The sequence below is a fragment of the Oncorhynchus gorbuscha genome, linkage group LG22 (genome assembly GCF_021184085.1).
Source record: "Oncorhynchus gorbuscha isolate QuinsamMale2020 ecotype Even-year linkage group LG22, OgorEven_v1.0, whole genome shotgun sequence".
Taxonomy (NCBI): domain Eukaryota; kingdom Metazoa; phylum Chordata; class Actinopteri; order Salmoniformes; family Salmonidae; genus Oncorhynchus; species Oncorhynchus gorbuscha.
In genome coordinates, this window is record NC_060194.1 from 23657417 (window position 1) to 23675302 (window position 17886).

The 17886-nt window shown below is 41.9% G+C and overlaps 1 protein-coding gene across 3 annotated transcripts in view; it reads left to right on the top strand.

Moving 5' to 3' along the window:
• Positions 1-17886, top strand: part of LOC124010225 (contactin-associated protein-like 2) — a 72312-nt gene that overhangs the window by 36735 nt on the left and 17691 nt on the right. For all 3 annotated transcript variants that reach the window (XR_006834392.1, XM_046322661.1, XM_046322660.1), the window contains 7 exons: positions 4071-4329; positions 12023-12172; positions 14006-14168; positions 15579-15685; positions 15914-16033; positions 16282-16397; positions 16734-16818. Coding sequence is in view for 2 of the 3 variants with exons in the window: in XM_046322661.1 (XP_046178617.1) it covers positions 4071-4329; positions 12023-12172; positions 14006-14168; positions 15579-15685; positions 15914-16033; positions 16282-16397; positions 16734-16818 (1000 nt within the window). In the remaining variant the exon portion in view is untranslated. The remainder of the gene's footprint in view (positions 1-4070; positions 4330-12022; positions 12173-14005; positions 14169-15578; positions 15686-15913; positions 16034-16281; positions 16398-16733; positions 16819-17886) is intronic.

Consider the following 17886-nt stretch of genomic DNA (forward strand, 5'->3'; position numbering starts at 1 on the left):
TGACTGCCCTTAACCAACACAAAAACATCCTATGGTGTTCTGCATTATCATCGAACAGCCCCCGTGATATGCAGCTGTTCAGGGAAGCTAGAAACCATTATACACAGGCAGTTAGAAAAGCCAAGGCTAGCTTTTTCAAGCAGAAATTTGCTTCCTGCAACACTAACTCAAAAAAATTCTGGGACACTAAAGTCCATGGAGAATAAGAACACCTCCTCCCAGCTGCCCACTGCACTGAAGATAGGAAACACTGTCACCACTGATAAATCCACCATAATTGAGAATTTCAATAAGCATTTTTCTACGGCTGGCCATGCTTTCCACCTGGCTACTCCTACCCCGGTCAACAGCACTGCACCCCCAACAGCAACTCGCCCAAGCCTTCCCCATTTCTCCTTCTCCCAAATCCATTCAGCTGATGTTCTGAAAGAGCTGCAAAATCTGGACCCCTACAAATCAGCCGGGCTAGACAATCTGGACCCTTTCTTTCTAAAATTATCTGCCGAAATTGTTGCCACCCCTATTACTAGCCCATTTCAACCTCTCTTTCGTGTTGGCTGAGATTCCCAAAGATTGGAAAGCAGCTGCGGTCATCCCCCTCTTCAAAGGGGGGGGGACACTCTTGACCCAAACTGCTACAGACCTATATCTATCCTATCATGCCTTTCTAAGGTCTTCGAAAGCCAAGTCAACAAACAGATTACCGACCATTTCGAATCTCACCATACCTTATCTGCTATGCAATCTGGTTTCAGAGCTGGTCATGGGTGCACCTCAGCCACGCTCAAGGTCCTAAACGATATCTTAACCGCCATCGATAAGAAACATTACTGTGCAGCCGTATTCATTGATCTGGCCAAGGCTTTCGACTCTGTCAATCACCACATCCTCATCCGCAGACTCGACAGCCTTGGTTTCTCAAATGATTGCCTCGCCTGGTTCACCAACTACTTCTCTGATAGAGTTCAGTGTGTCAAATCGGAGGGTCTGCTGTCCGGACCTCTGGCAGTCTCTATGGGGGTGTCACAGGGTTAAATTCTTGGACTGACTCTCTTCTCTGTATACATCAATGAGGTCGCTCTTGCTGCTGGTGAGTCTCTGATCCACCTCTACGCAGACGACACCATTCTGTATACTTCCGGCCCTTCTTTGGACACTGTGTTAACAACCCTCCAGGCAAGCTTCAATGCCATACAACTCTCCTTCCGTGGCCTCCAATTGCTCTTAAATACAAGTAAAACTAAATGCATGCTCTTCAACCGATCGCTACCTGCACCTACCCGCCTATCCAACATCACTACTCTGGACGGCTCTGACTTAGAATACGTGGACAACGACAAATACTTAGGTGTCTGGTTAGACTGTAAACTCTCCTTCCAGACCCATATCAAACATCTCCAATCCAAAGTTAAATCTAGAATTGGCTTCCTATTTCGCAACAAAGCATCCTTCACTCATGCTGCCAAACATACCCTTGTAAAACTGACCATCCTACCAATCCTCGACTTTGGCGATGTCATTTACAAAATAGCCTCCAATACCCAACAAATTGGATGCAGTCTATCACAGTGCAATCCGTTTTGTCACCAAAGCCCCATATACTACCCACCATTGCGACCTGTACGCTTTCGTTGGCTGGCCCTCGCTTCGTACTCGTCGCCAAACCCACTGGCTCCATGTCATCTACAAGACCCTGCTAGGTAAAGTCCCCCCTTATCTCAGCTCGCTGGTCACCATAGCATCTCCCACCTGTAGCACACGCTCCAGCAGGTATATCTCTCTCGTCACCCCCAAAACCAATTCTTTCTTTGGCCGCCTCTCCTTCCAGTTCTCTGCTGCCAATGACTGGAACGAACTACAAAAATCTCTGAAACTGGAAACGCTTATCTCCCTCACGAGCTTTAAGCACCAACTGTCAGAGCAGCTCACAGATTACTGCACCTGTACATAGCCCACCTATAATTTAGCACAATCAACTACCTCTTTCCCAACTGTATTTTATTTATTTATTTATTTTGCTCCTTTGCACCCCATTATTTTTATTTCTACTTTGCACATTCTTCCATTGCAAAACTACCATTCCAGTGTTTTACTTGCTATATTGTATTTGCTTTGCCACCATGCCCTTTTTTGCCTTTACCTCCCTTCTTACCTCATTTGCTCACATTGTATATAGACTTGTTTATACTGTATTATTGACTGTATGTTTGTTTTACTCCATGTGTAACTCTGTGTCGTTGTATCTGTCGAACTGCTTTGCTTTATCTTGGCCAGGTCGCAATTGTAAATGAGAACTTATTCTCAACTTGCCTACCTGGTTAAATAAAGGTAAAATAAAAAAATAAATACAAATGTTATAGACAGAAGCGTGCTACATGGCAGACCAATCCGAACTCATCTCTTGGCATGTCCCATTACAAACAATCATGGCTTAGCCTTTGTTATTTTGTTGCTTTGACAAAGTTATTTCGGGAAGATTATTATTCATTTAGTGTGATTAGTTTACTTAGACATAAATTCATCTAATCACTATCTCTCATTTTAAGGTCAAGCCTGTTACTCAAACTAAACTCTTTAATATGGTGAAACTATCCCTTTTAAAATATTTATTTGAAAAGAAATATTGAACATCTACAGTCATAGTCAAATGATAGTCTTTTTGGCCATTTTCTGGTGTTTTGTGGTAAAAATCTGAATGGGTCAGGCATAACACGTCAACCCATAGATAAAAAATGTCTTGCCTGTCTAACTATGTTTTTGTGGTAAAAATACAACAAGCTTCCATGGGGATTCATGACTGATTTTAACTAGTAATTACCAGTTGGAGGGCTGTTCAAATGGATTTTTCCCTTATGTGGTAAATTCCCACTTCCCACTTGGTTACGAATGCACCATAACACCGGTAACCCATCCACTGTAGAGCCATATAATACCACTCATTGGAAGCGCAAGATCTAGACCTACACTTTGACATATTGTGTTTTTGTTTAAATCGATAACTAACTCAAAACATTATTAGAAAATCCTCTTGAGATGGGACATGTCTTTTATTAAGTTGGACATGTGCTCTTTATGACAGAATGTTAAAATTGTGAAATCAAAAGGTTTTTAAAAAAATCAGTGGTTAAGTTTTGGCTTGGTGCCCCCCCCCAAAAAGATTCTCCATTGATCAATACATCATTTAAGAAGCCGTATTAGGAACCACTTTGGACACCCTATAGACTAGATGTCATAGCCATGCATTTCTGGAATATTGTCAGGCATGCAAATGAGCAAAGATGCAAATGTATGTACATGCATCTCCGGAATACATTTAAAGCATTAAATTCATTTTAGCAAAGATGCAAAAATATTTATTACATGTCGTTTTTCTTTTCCTTTGGGAAATGTTGAATAAAAAAGTATCCCATGCAATGGGATCGAACCCACGACATGTGTCAAGCTTCAGAGGTCCTCAACGTTTAGCACAGGACAATTACTGCTCAGTTGTCAATGGTATGTGATGGTGTGTGAGCCATTACTGTGCTGAAGTATGGATCCAACCATTATTATTGATTTCACTTCTTATGTGCCTCTTGGCTTGTTTAGTTTTCCTGTGAGCATGTTCCTTGGTGTTGAATTACTTTGTGTTCAGCACAAGTAGAGGGAAAAAGGTCAGCTTGGATAAGAGAAGCCAAAATAGTTTTTTGTAAAGTGCTGCTGTATGATGAGTGATTTTCTGTGTCGCTCTGAAATAATGCAGGCGCTTGCATTTTCTCGTGCATTAAACCGCAAAATGTACATTTAAAAAGCACCTTAGGTTTTCTGATGCGCCTCTTATGGAAAATATATGCGAACTATGTTTATATGGTTGTGCCAACGTCTTGAGCTTAAATAAACAGGGAAAATCTGCCCTAATTTATAGACCTGTTTGCTATCTAAAAAGCACCTAAAAAATTGTATATATGCTAAATATATCCTAGCTTTGTTTATACGTTGTGTGAATAACATTTTTGTTGTTGCTAAAGTCAAGAAGGAAAAGCTGCCCTAACTTGTAGACCATGTACTATTCTACTATCTATCCACCTTAGAGGAACCTGACGTTCTCCTGCAGTGAGACACACTCCTTCCCCTTGTTCTTCAACGCCACCAGCTTCCTGCGTCTTCCGGGGCTGCAGGACAGCGACACCCTGTCGGTCAGCCTGTCCTTCCGAACATGGAACCCCAGCGGTCTGCTCCTCTACACGGCCCTGGCCGACGGTGTGGTGGAGGTGGGCCTCACCGAGGGGAAGGTCACTGTCTACATCAACGTTACCCAGAAGAAGAACATGCGCATAGACATCTCCTCAGGTAGGGTCTAGTTCAGGGCTCTCCAACCCTGTTCCTGTCGGTTTTCAATTCAATCCCAGGTGCGCTAGATTAGGGTATGAACGAAAACCTACAGGACTGTAGATCTCCAGGAACAGGGTTGGAAAGCCCTGGTCCCGTTAGTACTGCCATGCTGGCTGATGCACTACAGTAGACCTGTTAATTTAGTCTGAAGACCTTCCCCTCCCTTGAAAGCATTAATTGCTTCTCTCTATCGATCTGGGGAGGCTCTCCCCAGGAGGGTGTTCTGTAGCTGAATCTCTGTCTGTTAGGCCCTGTCTGTTGGACCCTGTCTCTTAGGCCCTGTATATGTCTTTATTTTTGTCTTTAATATTACAGATAGATTGAAGGTTCTGTAAATTTCATTGCTTGCATAATTTATTTTCTCTATAATTTTTTCCTCCTCCCCTACCATCATCTACCCTAATTGGAGTAAACTAACATACAACAATATTTCTACTGCTATTTACAGCTATTTTGCTCACATCTATGATACCTGTAGTTCAATAATTATACATATATTCCTAATTTCCTTTTTTTGAAGTGCTGGATTTTCACGCACGGCGAGCAATGGCCAGGTCGCAGTTGTAAATGAGGACTTGTTCTCAACTAGCCTACCTGGTTAAATAAAGGTGAAATAAAAAATAAATACAATTAAATTTTAATTTTAACTCCAACCCTTTGATGTCCACAGATTAAACCATCTTTCCAGTATAATGCCATTTTGCTATTTACTTTTGCCATACAACTCTCCATTTTACTATGTCTTACCTTCCTATTTGTAACATTTCTACCGATATTGCCCTAAAAATAAATACTTTACCCTAGAGTATAATAATATTTCCTATTGACTGATTGTGGTTTTTCGGATCCCTGAACAATACGGTTTGCAGGTCCATCAGAACCCTGATATTATGACATAACAACCATTCCTGGACCAGACTCCAAAAGCGAGACACCAATGGAGAGAACCAGAAAATATGTTCTAATGATTCTGTTTCCTCGTGTCTGAACAATGCTGACTGTTCAATGCCCCATATATTGAGCAGTGTTTTTGTATGTGCCTGCCAATTTTTGGTTTTACAGTGCCTTCAGAAAGTATTAACACCCTTTGACTTTTTCCACATTTAGTTGTTTTACAGGCTGAATTAAAATGGATTTAATTGAGATTTGTTGTCACTGGCCTACACACAATACCCCATAGTGTTTTAACTTTATTTTTGAATGACTGCCTAATTTCTGTACCCCACACATACAATTAACTGTAAGGACCCTCAGTCGAGCAGTGAATTTCAAACACAGATTCAACCACAAAGAGCAGGAATGTTTTCCAATGCCTCGCAAAGAAGGGCACCTATTGGTACATGGGTACAATTTTAAAATAAACAGACATTGAATATCCCTTTGAGCATGGTGAAGTTATTAATTACTCATTGGATGGTTTATCAATACACCTAGTCACTACAAAGATACATGCGTCCTTCCTAACTCAGTTGCCAGAGAGGAAGATAAGCGCTCATGGATGGTGACTTTTTAAAACAGTCCCAGAGTGTAATGGCTGTGATAGGAGAAAATTGAGGATGGATCAACAACATTGTAGTTACTCCACAATGCTAATCTAATTGACAGAGTTAAAAAGAAGAAGCCTGTACAGAATAAAAATGTAAAAGCATAGTGGTGGCTGCATCATGTTATGGGTATTCTTGTGATCGTTAAGGACTCTGGAGTTTTTCAGGATAAAAGAATAAGCGGAATAGAGCTAAGCACAGGTAAAATCCTAGAGCAAAACCTGGTTCAGTCTGCTTTCCACCAGACACTGGGAGATTAATTCACCTTTCAGCAGGACAATAACCTAAAACACTGGAGTTGCCTACCAAGAAGGCAGTGAATGTTCCTGAGTGGTTGAGTTACAGTTTGGACTTAAATCTGCTTGTCTATCAATGATCAACCAATGTGACAGAGCTTGAAGAATTTTTAAAAGAGCAATGGGAAAATGTTGCACAATCCAGGTGTGGAAAGCTCTTCGAGACTTACCCAGAAAGACTCAGCTCTAATCGCTCCCCCCCCCCCCCCATGTATTGACTTGGGAGTTGAATACTTATATTAGTGGGGCGGGGGGTTATTATATGTATTTTTCTTCCACTTTGACATGAGTATTTTGTGTAGATCATTCACACAAAAAATACAATGAAATACATTTTAATCCCACAATGTAACAGCAAAATGTGGAAAAAGTCAAGGGGTGTGAATAGTTCTGAAGGCACTATACGGCAGTTCATTGACCTGATGCCAAGGATTTCAGAAAACAAAAAACCAACTGTATTGCTGTCAAACCTTTAGACATTAAGTTTAACAAATATTTTGTATTTATTTATACTAAGCCATTTCTGATTTTTATTGGGCGACACACTAATTCTTACAATTCTTCTTTCATCAATTGTCTCTTCCAATTTTGTGGCTGAGCTATGAGGAGTTAGTTATAATTTTGTATTGAGCATACACCTGCATACAATGTTAGTTGCTTGTGTGCCAATTTACTGTTCTCGTTTACAAGGGCCTTCATAAATAATATTATTATTGTACATTTAAAAATAAATATTTACATTTCAGAAGAAAGTGCTTTGTTTCTGGCCATTTTGAGACTTTAATCGAACCCACAAATGCTGATGCTTCAGATATTCAAGTAGTCTAAAGCAGTCCAGTTTTATTGCTACTTTAATCGGAACAACAGTTTTCAGCTGTGCTAACAATTTCAAACGGGTTTTCTAGGAGTGATGGTTGCTGATAATGGGCCTCTGTATACCTATGTAGATATTCAATAAAAAAATCAGCTGTTTCCAGCTACAATAGTCATTTCCAACATTAACAATGTCTACACAGTATTTCTGATCAATTTTACGTTATTTTAATGGGCACAATTATTTATTTATTTTCCAAAAACAAGGACATTTCTAAGTGACCCCAAACTTTTGAATGGTAGTGTGTATATAGATATATATACTGCTCTTTTTTCTTTACATAGTTGCATGTGCTGATAACAAAATCACACAAATTATCAATGGAAATCAAATTTATCAACCCATGGAGGTCTGGATTTGGAGTCACACTCAAAATTAAAGTGGAAAACCACACTACAGGCTGATCCAACTTTGATGTAATGTCCTTAAAACTAGTCAAAATGAGGCTCAGTAGTGTGTGTGTGGCTTCCACGTGCCTGTATGACCTCCCTACAACGCCTGGGCATTCTCCTGATGAGGTGGTGGATGGTCTCCTGAGGGATCTCCTCCCAGACCTGAACTAAAGCATCCGCCAACTCCTGGACAGTCTGTGGTGCAACGTGGCATTGGTGGATGGAGCGAGACATGATGTCCCAGATGTGCTCAATTGGATTCAGGTCTGGGGAATGGGCAGGCCAGTCCATAGCATCAATGCCTTCCTCTTGCAGGAACTGCTGACACACTCCAGCCACATGAGGTCTAGCATTGTCTTGCATTAGGAGGAACCCAGGGCCAACCGCACCAGCATATGGTCTCACAAGGGGTCTGAGGATCTCATCTCGGTACCTAATGGCAGTCTTGCTACCTCTGGTGAGCACATGGAGGGCTGTGCGGCCCCTCCAAAGAAATGCCACCTCACACCATGACTGACCCACCGCCAAACCGGTCATGCTGGAGGATATTGCAGGCAGCAGAATGTTCTCCACGGTGTCTCCAGACTGTCACGTCTGTAACATGTGCTCAGTGTGAACCTGCTTTCATCTGTGAAGAGCACAGGGCACCAGTGGCGAATTTGCCAATCTTGGTGTCTCTGGCACAACCCCCACCTGTGGACGTCAGGCCCTCTGTCAGGCCCTCTGTTTCTGACCGTTTGAGCAGACACATGCACATTTATGGCCTGCTGGAGGTCATTTTGCAGGGCTCTGGCAGTGCTCCTCCTGTTCCTCCTTGCACAAAGACTGAGGTAGCGGTCCTGCTGCTGGGTTGTTGCCCTCCTACGGCCTCCTCCACGTCTCCTGATGTACTGGCCTGTCTCCTGGTAGCGCCTCCATGCTCTGGACACTACGCTGACAGTCACAGCAAACCTTCTTGCCACAGCTCGCATTGATGTTCCATCTTGGATGAGCTGCACTACCTGAGCCACAGCATTCACACCACTAGTGTGAAAGCACCGCCAGCATTCAAAAGTGACCAAAACATCAGCCAGGAAGAATAGGAACTGAGAAGTTTTCTGTGGTCACCACCTGCAGAACCACTCCTTTATTGGGGGTGTCTTGCTAATTGCCTATAATTTCCACCTGTTGTATATTCCATTTGCACAACAGCATGTGAAATTTATCGTCAATCAGTGTTGCTTCCTAAGTGAACAGTTTGATTTCACAGAAGTGTGATTGACTTGGAGTTACATTGTGTTGTTTAAGTGTTCCCTTTATTTTTTGAGCAGTGTATATATTAACCCTAAAAATATATGGGGTATTGGAAATGATGCAGACAATTACATTGATGGAAGCAACAATCTACCCACAATATTAAAGTTGATCCACCACCTGAAGAAAAAAAAGTAGGGGTGCTGTACAGAAGAAGATTTAGTAAAAGACCAAGTACATATTATGTATGGCAAGAACGGCTCGAATAAGCTAATAAAAACGACAGTGCATCATTACTTTAAGACATGAAGAACTTTGAAAGTTTCTTCAAGTGCAGTCGCAAAAACCAACCAGCGCTATGATGAAACTGGCTCATGAGGACCACCACAGGAAAGGAAGACCCAGAGTTGCCTCTGCTGCAGAGGATAAGTTCATTAGAGTTACCAGCCTCAGATTGCAGACCAAATAAATGCATCACAGAGTTCAAGTTACAGACACATCTCAACATCATCAACTGGGCTCCCGAGTGGCGCAGTGATCTTAGGCACTGCTTCTCAGTGCAAGAGGCGTGACTGCAGTCCCTGGTTTGAATACATGCTGCATCACATCTAGCCGTGATTGGGAGTCCCATTGGGTGGCGCACAATTGGCACCAGTGTTGTCCTGGGAAGGCCGTCATTGTAAATAAGAATTTGTTCTTAACTGACTTGCCTAGTTAAATGGAGAGAAAAATACATAAACTGTTCAGAGGAGACTGCATGAATCAGGCCTTCATGGTTGAATTGCTGCAAAGAAACCACGACTAAAGGACACTAAGAAGGAGAGACTTTGCTTGGGCCAAGAAACACGAGCAATGGACATTAAGCCGGTGGAAAATTTGTCCAAATTTGCATTTTTTTTTGGTTCCAACCACCGTGTCTTTGTGAGACGCAGAGTAGGTGAAAGATGATCCACAGCATTCTGCAACGAATACGCCATCCCATCTGGTTTGCGCTTAGTGGGACTATCATTTGTTTTTCAACAGGACAATGACCCAAAACACACCTCCAGGCTGTGTACGGGATTTTTATGTAGTGCTGCCTCATATGACCTGGCCTCCATAATCACCCGACATCAACCCAATTGAGATAGTTTGGTATGAGTTGGACCGCAGAGTGAAGGAAAAGCAGCCAACAAGTGCTCAGCATATGTGGGAACTCCTTCAAGACTGTTGGAAAAGCATTCCAGGTGAAGCTGGTTGAGAGAATGCCTCTGATGTGCAAAACAGTCATCAAGGAAAAGGGTGGCTACATCGAAGAATCTAACACTTTTTTTTGTTACTACATGATTACATGTGTGTTATTTAATAGTTTTGATGTCTTCACCATTATTCTACAATGTAGAAAATGGTACAAATAAAGAAAAACCCTTGAATGAGTAGGTGTGTCCAAACTTTTGACTGGTGCTGTATTTTTCTATTCATATATCAATGCCTTAATTGGGCAAAATTAAATAGTAAAAGTAAGGAAAGGAGAGAGAGAGAAAACAACAGAAATAAAAGTACAGCGTGCTTACAATTTCAGCGTCTTAGGCTCTAACATTTTATCTCTCCCAGTCTTTTTTCATATTTGGCTATTTAAATTCATCCCATCTACTCAGGCATTTATAGCCTGTCTGCGAAGGGAACATTCCAATTTTTTTTCTTCAGATCATAGCAATCATCATGTTGTCCTGTTCCCTTGTCAGTTCGTTACTTAAAGAAATAGATCATGTCTATAGCCTACAAATGAATGGGTTGCCATTTAAGCTGCATAGCCAATAGTCATTAAAGTGTTATTAATTTAGACAGATCGCTTGAGTGGTACTGTGATTGTCTTTTCAATAGGTGTGTGATTGAAGGCATTAACACTTATCTTTCTCTTTTGTGTCTTTGATGTGGTGGGGTGTAATAGTCCATCTTCACCTCATTTCAGTTGCCTAAACAGTTCAATGGTCCAGTGACCCATCTGTGCTACATTGTCTGTTAAGAGGCTGTTCTAGTCTATGCAGTTCATTCAAATCAAATCAAATTTTATTGGTCACATATACATATTTAGCAGATGTTATTGCGGGTCTTCCTAGCTCCAAAAGTGGAGTAGTATCTAACAGTGCAGTAGAACCTAAAAATGATTCACAACAATACACACATCTAAAAGTAATATGTAAATATTAGATTAAGCAGTGGCATTGACTAAAATACAGTAGAATTGAATACAGTATATACATATGAGATGAGCACAGCAGTATGTAAACATTACTTTCATTTTATTGAAATGACTAGTGTTCCATTATTAAAGTGGCCAGTGATTCCAAGTATATGTATATAGGGCAGCAGCCTCTAAGGTGCAGGGTTGAGTAGCCAGGTGGAAGCCTGCCAGTGATGGCTATTTATCAGTCTATTTAGAAGCTGATTTTCAGTCTCTCGGTCCCAGCTTTGATGCATCTGTACTGACCTCGTCTTGTGGATATTAGCGGGGTGAACATGCCGTGGCTCGGGTGGTTCATGTCCTTGATGATCTTTTTGTCCTTCCTGTGACATCGGAGGCTGTAGGTGTCCTGGAGGGCAGGTAGTTTGCCCCCGGGGATGCGTTGGGCAGATCGTACCACCCTCTGGAGAGCCCTGCAGTTGCGGGCAGTGCAGTTGCTGTACCAGGTGGTGAGACAGCCTGAAGGGATGCTCTCGATTGTGCATCTGTAAAAGTTTGAGGGTTTAGATGCCAAGCCAAATTTCTTCAGCCTCCTGTGAAGAGGTGCTGTTGCGCCTTCTTTACCATACTGTCTATGTGGGTGGACCGTTTCAGATTGTCAGAAAAGTGTACAGTGTGATTTTAAGGGTTAAGCCAGATTCAGCCTCTTCCACACGTTTGCCCAGTTCAGTCAGTTTATATTTTTTTTAATTGAATATTTTCTTCATATGCTTAGACAGTTTCTCATTGCAGGTGCAAATTTCTGTTAGTAGTGACTCTAAACTGACTTTAGTCAAGTCCGTAGCTACTTGGTCCATGGTCATGTTGTTTCGTAGTGTTTGTCTCCATTTCTCAATCTAGTGTTTGCCATAACATGCAGTTGCCAACATAACATTTCAGTTATTTCTGAACTTTAGAGTCAAGTTCTTTCATATTTAAGAAGGATATTTTAGTAAAGAGAGGGAATACCAAACAGATCTGTATATCATAGTCTTTTTCAGAATGTATTGTTGTTTTTCTGTAGTTTCAGTAATTGCAGTTGTCTGCTTATCACCCACCGTCACTGTGATTCATGAAGCCATATTTTTCTGTCTGTGGTCACTGTTAAGGTTCGGGGCTCAACGACGGCCAGTGGCATAACGTCTATCTCCATGCTCTGGAGAACTGCGCCATGCTGACCATCGATGGTGACGAGGCGTCCACGGTCAGAACGGTCATTCCCATTCAGATTAGAACAGGGGGCCAATACTACTTTGGAGGTATTTACACAGATGGTCTATAACAGTACCATATAGCTCTATACTGGACAGGTGTATGGCTCTGGGCCCGATTTCTCAAAAGCATAATAAGGCTTATTTCATCGTTAGAACCTTCGTAGGAGCATCTTTACATTCTCGAGCTTTTCCCAAACCCGTCTTTATTAACGGTGCACTTCGCTTGTAATCTAACGCCTGCCTCAGACCACTTGTTGAACAGCTGAGTGCATCGTTAAATCACCAGTTTGCCCTCCTGTGTCACTTTACACACAGGAAATATCTGCTGAATATAGAATGAAGATGTTTATCTTTCTCTCTGTGACCGCCGAAAACTTCCTAATTGAATATAAATAGCCTAAAAATTGTACATATAGGAACAGGAGGCATTATACAACGCGTTTCGATTTCTAGTTGGCATCTTTCAGGCAGCGTGAGGAAGATTCTAGAAGTCGAAACGTGTTGCCGTTGTGTAATCCTGATGTGCACTGCTGACTGCTCATATATGTATTATTTTGTAAATATTTTCTGGAAACAGTTCACTAAAGTTTGTTGCAATGTAGTGGCCGCCTACTCGTCTTTCTTGGATTACCTGCCATTTAGAGGCCTACCGTCCCACTGCCATATCTCACCCTGCGATGCATCGTTAAAACACTCGTAAGAGATGGAATTTAGGTTTACAAGTGTTTTAACAATGCATCGTTACTATAACGAACTCGGAGGCATTTCCCAAAACACCTCGTAGTGAGAACTTTCCCTTTCGTACAAGCTTGTTTTTTATATTGATAGGATTGAAACAGCGCTGATATCAGATCACATTTCTTCATTCACATTTTACATTCACATTAGAATTATTGCCTATACGGCTGCAGATATTGAGACAGTTTATTCCAATGCTTAGCCTACCCTATAATACTAAACTATCGTAGATTTGGCAGATCATTGCGCACATGTTGTTACATATTAAATATGAAGCAAAACATTTGACAGCCTACAGTTCGCAAAATAGAACTCAATGGAATGAACATGAAATAGATTTTAATATGATTTCAATATTGTCCTATGTAGTCTATAGGCCTACTGTATTCAATACTGCATTCATCTCTGTTTTTATTTGAAGCATGGTATTATCTTTTGCTTCTTTGTAACAATTGCAAAGACATTTGCAACTTTGTATTTGTAGTCAACTTCGTTCTGAAGTTATCTGCGGTCACAGAGAGACATCTTGATTCTATGTTTAGCGGAGATCTTGTGTGTGTAAAGTGACAACACACTTAGCTGTTCAACTAGTGGTCTGAGACGTTAAATAACAAGCGCTTTCAAGTGCAACTTCAGTGAAGGTGGTTTTAGGAACAAGTTCTGAGATTTAACGATGCGCCTACAACGGTTCTGACGATGAGCATACCCTTTAAATGCTTTTAGGAAACCAGGCCCTGGTCTATAATGTGTAAACCCTCATAATGGGCTTGTTACTTCCTTATTCATGATGACATTTCTATAATTCAGTCTGACAAACAGTCTTGTGATTTATTGTGTGTACAGTACATGTTTTTTTGTGTTTGATTGCATGCTTTGTAAGAAAATCCTCTTTGTTGCTTTTGATTGGTTGCCTTTTTGTTTTCTTTGTGTTTTGTTAGCCTTTGAAGATGTTTCCTCCAAGACAGTGTCTTAAATATTGAATGAAACTCTTCCCTAATGATTCAAACCAAAACACAACACTCAGAATTAATGTTGCTTATTACTTGTAATGTGTCTCTAGAGTTGACTTTTCAAACAGAAAGCTCTGTCTTGATCATATGGTTAACTTTGGAACTCTTTCTCCCTCTTGTCCTCATGCAGGCTACTTCCTGCGTACCAACACTCCCCCTGCCCAGCGCTCCTTCCAGGGCTGCATGCAACTGATCCACGTGGACGACCAGCTAGCTGACCTGGTGGCGGTAGAGCAAGGCAACATGGGAACCTTTGAGAATGTCAGCCTGGATATGTGCGCCATCATAGACAGGTAATATTCTATACCATTCCCCAAAGATCTTATTGAGCTTGGTAATCTAAGCAGCCTTTTTGCTTTGCTGTTGATCACGAAAGTGAATGTATAAAAACCTACTGCGACATTACCTGAGGGGCTGGTTGCTCATGGGCATGCATTACACAGCCTTTTCATGAAGACGGTAGGTGGCCCATCAAGATCAAGAAAGCATCTCACACAGCGACACAGCGAGAGGCAGGGATCAGAGGATCACACAAGGCTTGCTAGTGGATGTCTTGGTGTGCAATCTCTGTGCTCCTGCTGGTAAATGCCTGTGTACACAGCCAAACAGGCACACATCCCCAATGCAAAACTCATCAAAACAATGAAGTGGAAAAGCTCTGTTGCTTCTCCCGAGATATGGAAATGCAATTTTAGCAAAAGGTTACTCAGTCCGCCTGGAGAATTTGGACATGCGCTTACATTCTTATCAAGATAAGCACATTAAAGGTATTCTCACGGTATGTTGTTCACTCCAACACATGGTTCTGGTTCATAAATGGAATCTTATCTCTGCTTCTTATTCTCCGTTAGTGATTAGGAGTCAAACTGTAGATCCTGTTATCCCAACCTTTTGTGCTGGAATTGTTAACGACACTCTTTGAAATGTCAGAGGAAGACCTTTTCAAGACCGTAAAAAAAAGTTCTGGACGGTCATCCAGATTTGTTTTCAGCTTTAACGTCCTTAGTCAAATCAAACCGAGATTATTGTTCTAGGGACATTTGTGTAATATGTACATATGATACATGATACATGTGTTGTTCATTTGACTGATCTATTATGGCCAAGGTTATCCGATACACCTGATTTTCTCTCCCGTTAAATAGGAACGTTCCAACATCTCTGCCCGGTGTAAATGTACAGGATTGCGGTGATGAGATCGTCATTATAAACTATGCTAGTAGGGGGAGTTCAACTAACTTCAAAGGGAACTCCATGTTACCACAGCCCTTTGATCACACCAGCAGGTTTAAGGAGGTCCTGCACTGGACATGGACTAAGAGAGTACAGTGATACAGCCTAACGTTCACCATGAAGTGGTATCACAAATACATGAAGCCAAGGTCACGAACGTCCTCACAGCACCGTGTGTTGACTGATTACTGTCATGACACGGCGACAGCACGGTAACATCCTCTGTTGTCTCACAAAGGTCAACGTATTTCAATTAGATGTCTTCTTGTTGAATTTGTATCCATCCATTTCCAATTAATTTGTTTTTTTTTAGCGTAAATTATATTTGAAATATGCACTCTATGAAAGTTCTTCCTATGTTGTCCTATCTATTCTCTTCTGACCCATCTGTAGTTTCGCAAAGGTCAAAGTAGTTAAATTAGAGGTCACTTCTTCTTCTTCATGTGAGAATGATCTCACCCCACACACAGATGTGTCCCTAACCACTGTGAACATGGAGGCCGCTGCTCTCAGACCTGGGATAGTTTCAGCTGCTCCTGTAACGGGACAGGATACACCGGGGCTACATGCCATACCTGTAGGTATCCTCCCCTTCCTCCTCCTTAGCCTATCAAGTCATCTTCATCTATGGTCTGTCATTATTCATGCCCTCAGGGACCCACCTGAAACGTCAGTCACATTTTTGCACATTATTCACCTCCCTTACAAATGGGGAAACACTTGGGTTTGTAATGATGAATAAGTCATTCTACTGCAATGTCTGCTTCATAATACACGTGGTTTCCTCTCTCGCGTGTGTATCCAGCCGTGTATGAACAGTCCTGTGAGGAATACAAACACCTTGGTAAAACATCTGGCACGTACTGGATCGACCCTGATGGGAGTGGTCCTGTTGGCCCCTTCAAAGTCAACTGCAACATGACTGGTAAGAGCACCTCTCAATAAGACCCAAGATGAAAATCAACTAAACCATCTCTGCGTCTGATTTTGTCCCATGCCAGTGGGCCAATCATGTTAAAATGACATCATTATAACCAGATTACAACCAAATCTGGTATCTGGTTGGAATGATGTCATTGCAACCAGTTTTGACTGCATTGATGGCTGACCCACATTGAATTATTCCCCGGCTGACTGGTTTGTTGATGGTGTTGTTGACGGTGTGTGTTGCAGAGGACAAGGTCTGGACGACAGTGAGAAACAACCTGTCTCCCCAGACTTCAGTGACTGGCTCAGACCTGGAGGGGAAGGCTGTGCTGCAGCTCAATTACAACATGTCCACAGAGCAGGTCACCTTATGACCTTATGACATCTTCACCCATTGAATCATTCATGAAGGAACCATCTCAATGGGAAAGAAATCTGTATTTGATCAGTGGGTTTAATGGACCCGCATTAAGCCTAGTTTCATACAAAAACACAATACTCAATTGAGAAACTCTATATTTTCAGTCTAGAGAAACCAGATGTGTATTTTCTATGTATTTTGATGTTACAGCCGAAGACACTAGCTAGCTACGTTTTTATTAAAGATGTTCTCACTGTATTTTCACTCAGCTCCACTAATATTACTAAATGTTATGCATTCTGCATTGCTTAAACCCTCTTTTCTCTCCCTACGACAGGTGACAGCCATCATGGGCAGTGCGGAGTACTGTGAACAGCATGTTGCCTACGCCTGCCGAATGTCTCGACTGCTCAATACGCCAGGTAAAGAGGATATTGGTGTTTGTATGTTAATTGTTGTGTACATCTGAGAATATTTTAAGGATCTGTTTCTATTGGACAGTACTGTAGTATCCTTTCCAACAAAGACACAGCAATTTAGGCATCTGGAGAGAGAAAATGGCAATAATATGTTGTCTTCTCTTTCCCCTTCCCAGTGTTTGTTATTGATGAATGTCCATTTAGGTGTTGCTAGATTGTTTAGCCGATTTGTTATTAGCATTATGGCTACACGTGAAGAATACTCTCATCTATTTGATTTGGCAAGTGTTTCATGAGATGTGAAGGCAAGCTGGCGTACATTAGACAGGGACAAGCTGGCGTACATTAGACAGGGGCAAGCTGGCGTACATTAGACAGGGGCAAGCTGGCGTACATTAGACAGGGGCAAGCTGGCGTACATTAGACAGGGACAAGCTGGCGTACATTAGACAGGGACAAGCTGGTGTACATTAGACAGGGACAAGCTGGCGTACATTAGACAGGGACAAGCTGGCGTACATTAGACAGGGGCAAGCTGGCGTACATTAGACAGGGGCAAGCTGGCGTACATTAGACAGGGGCAAGCTGGCGTACATTAGACAGGGGCAAGCTGGCGTACATTAGACAGGGGCAAGCTGGCGTACATTAGACAGGGGCAAGCTGGCGTACATTAGACAGGGACAAGCTGGCGTACATTAGACAGGGACACAGCAGTTGTCATCCCTTGTCATTACTGATAGAATTGAGCCAAGCGTTTATTGCAGTGGCTCTGAGAAATACGACCTGTGATAAATGGAACTGGTTTATTCCCTTAAGCCAACCATAGGGAACATTATAACTGAAATTCCATGACAGCCACAGAACCTAAAAGCTTGTCAGTTTCATCCAACAATGTAGTGTTTTATTTTTTTTACCTTGTTTGATTTTTATCTCATCTGGCGTTATCAAGCAACAGCCGTTCCCCCTGAGGGTCCATAGAGTTCTGAGCCTGAGGTTTTGTCAGCAGCAGGGTAGCCCCAGCTCCCAGCCTCTAGAGTAGACACTGATTTGTGCATCACTCGGTGTATATGA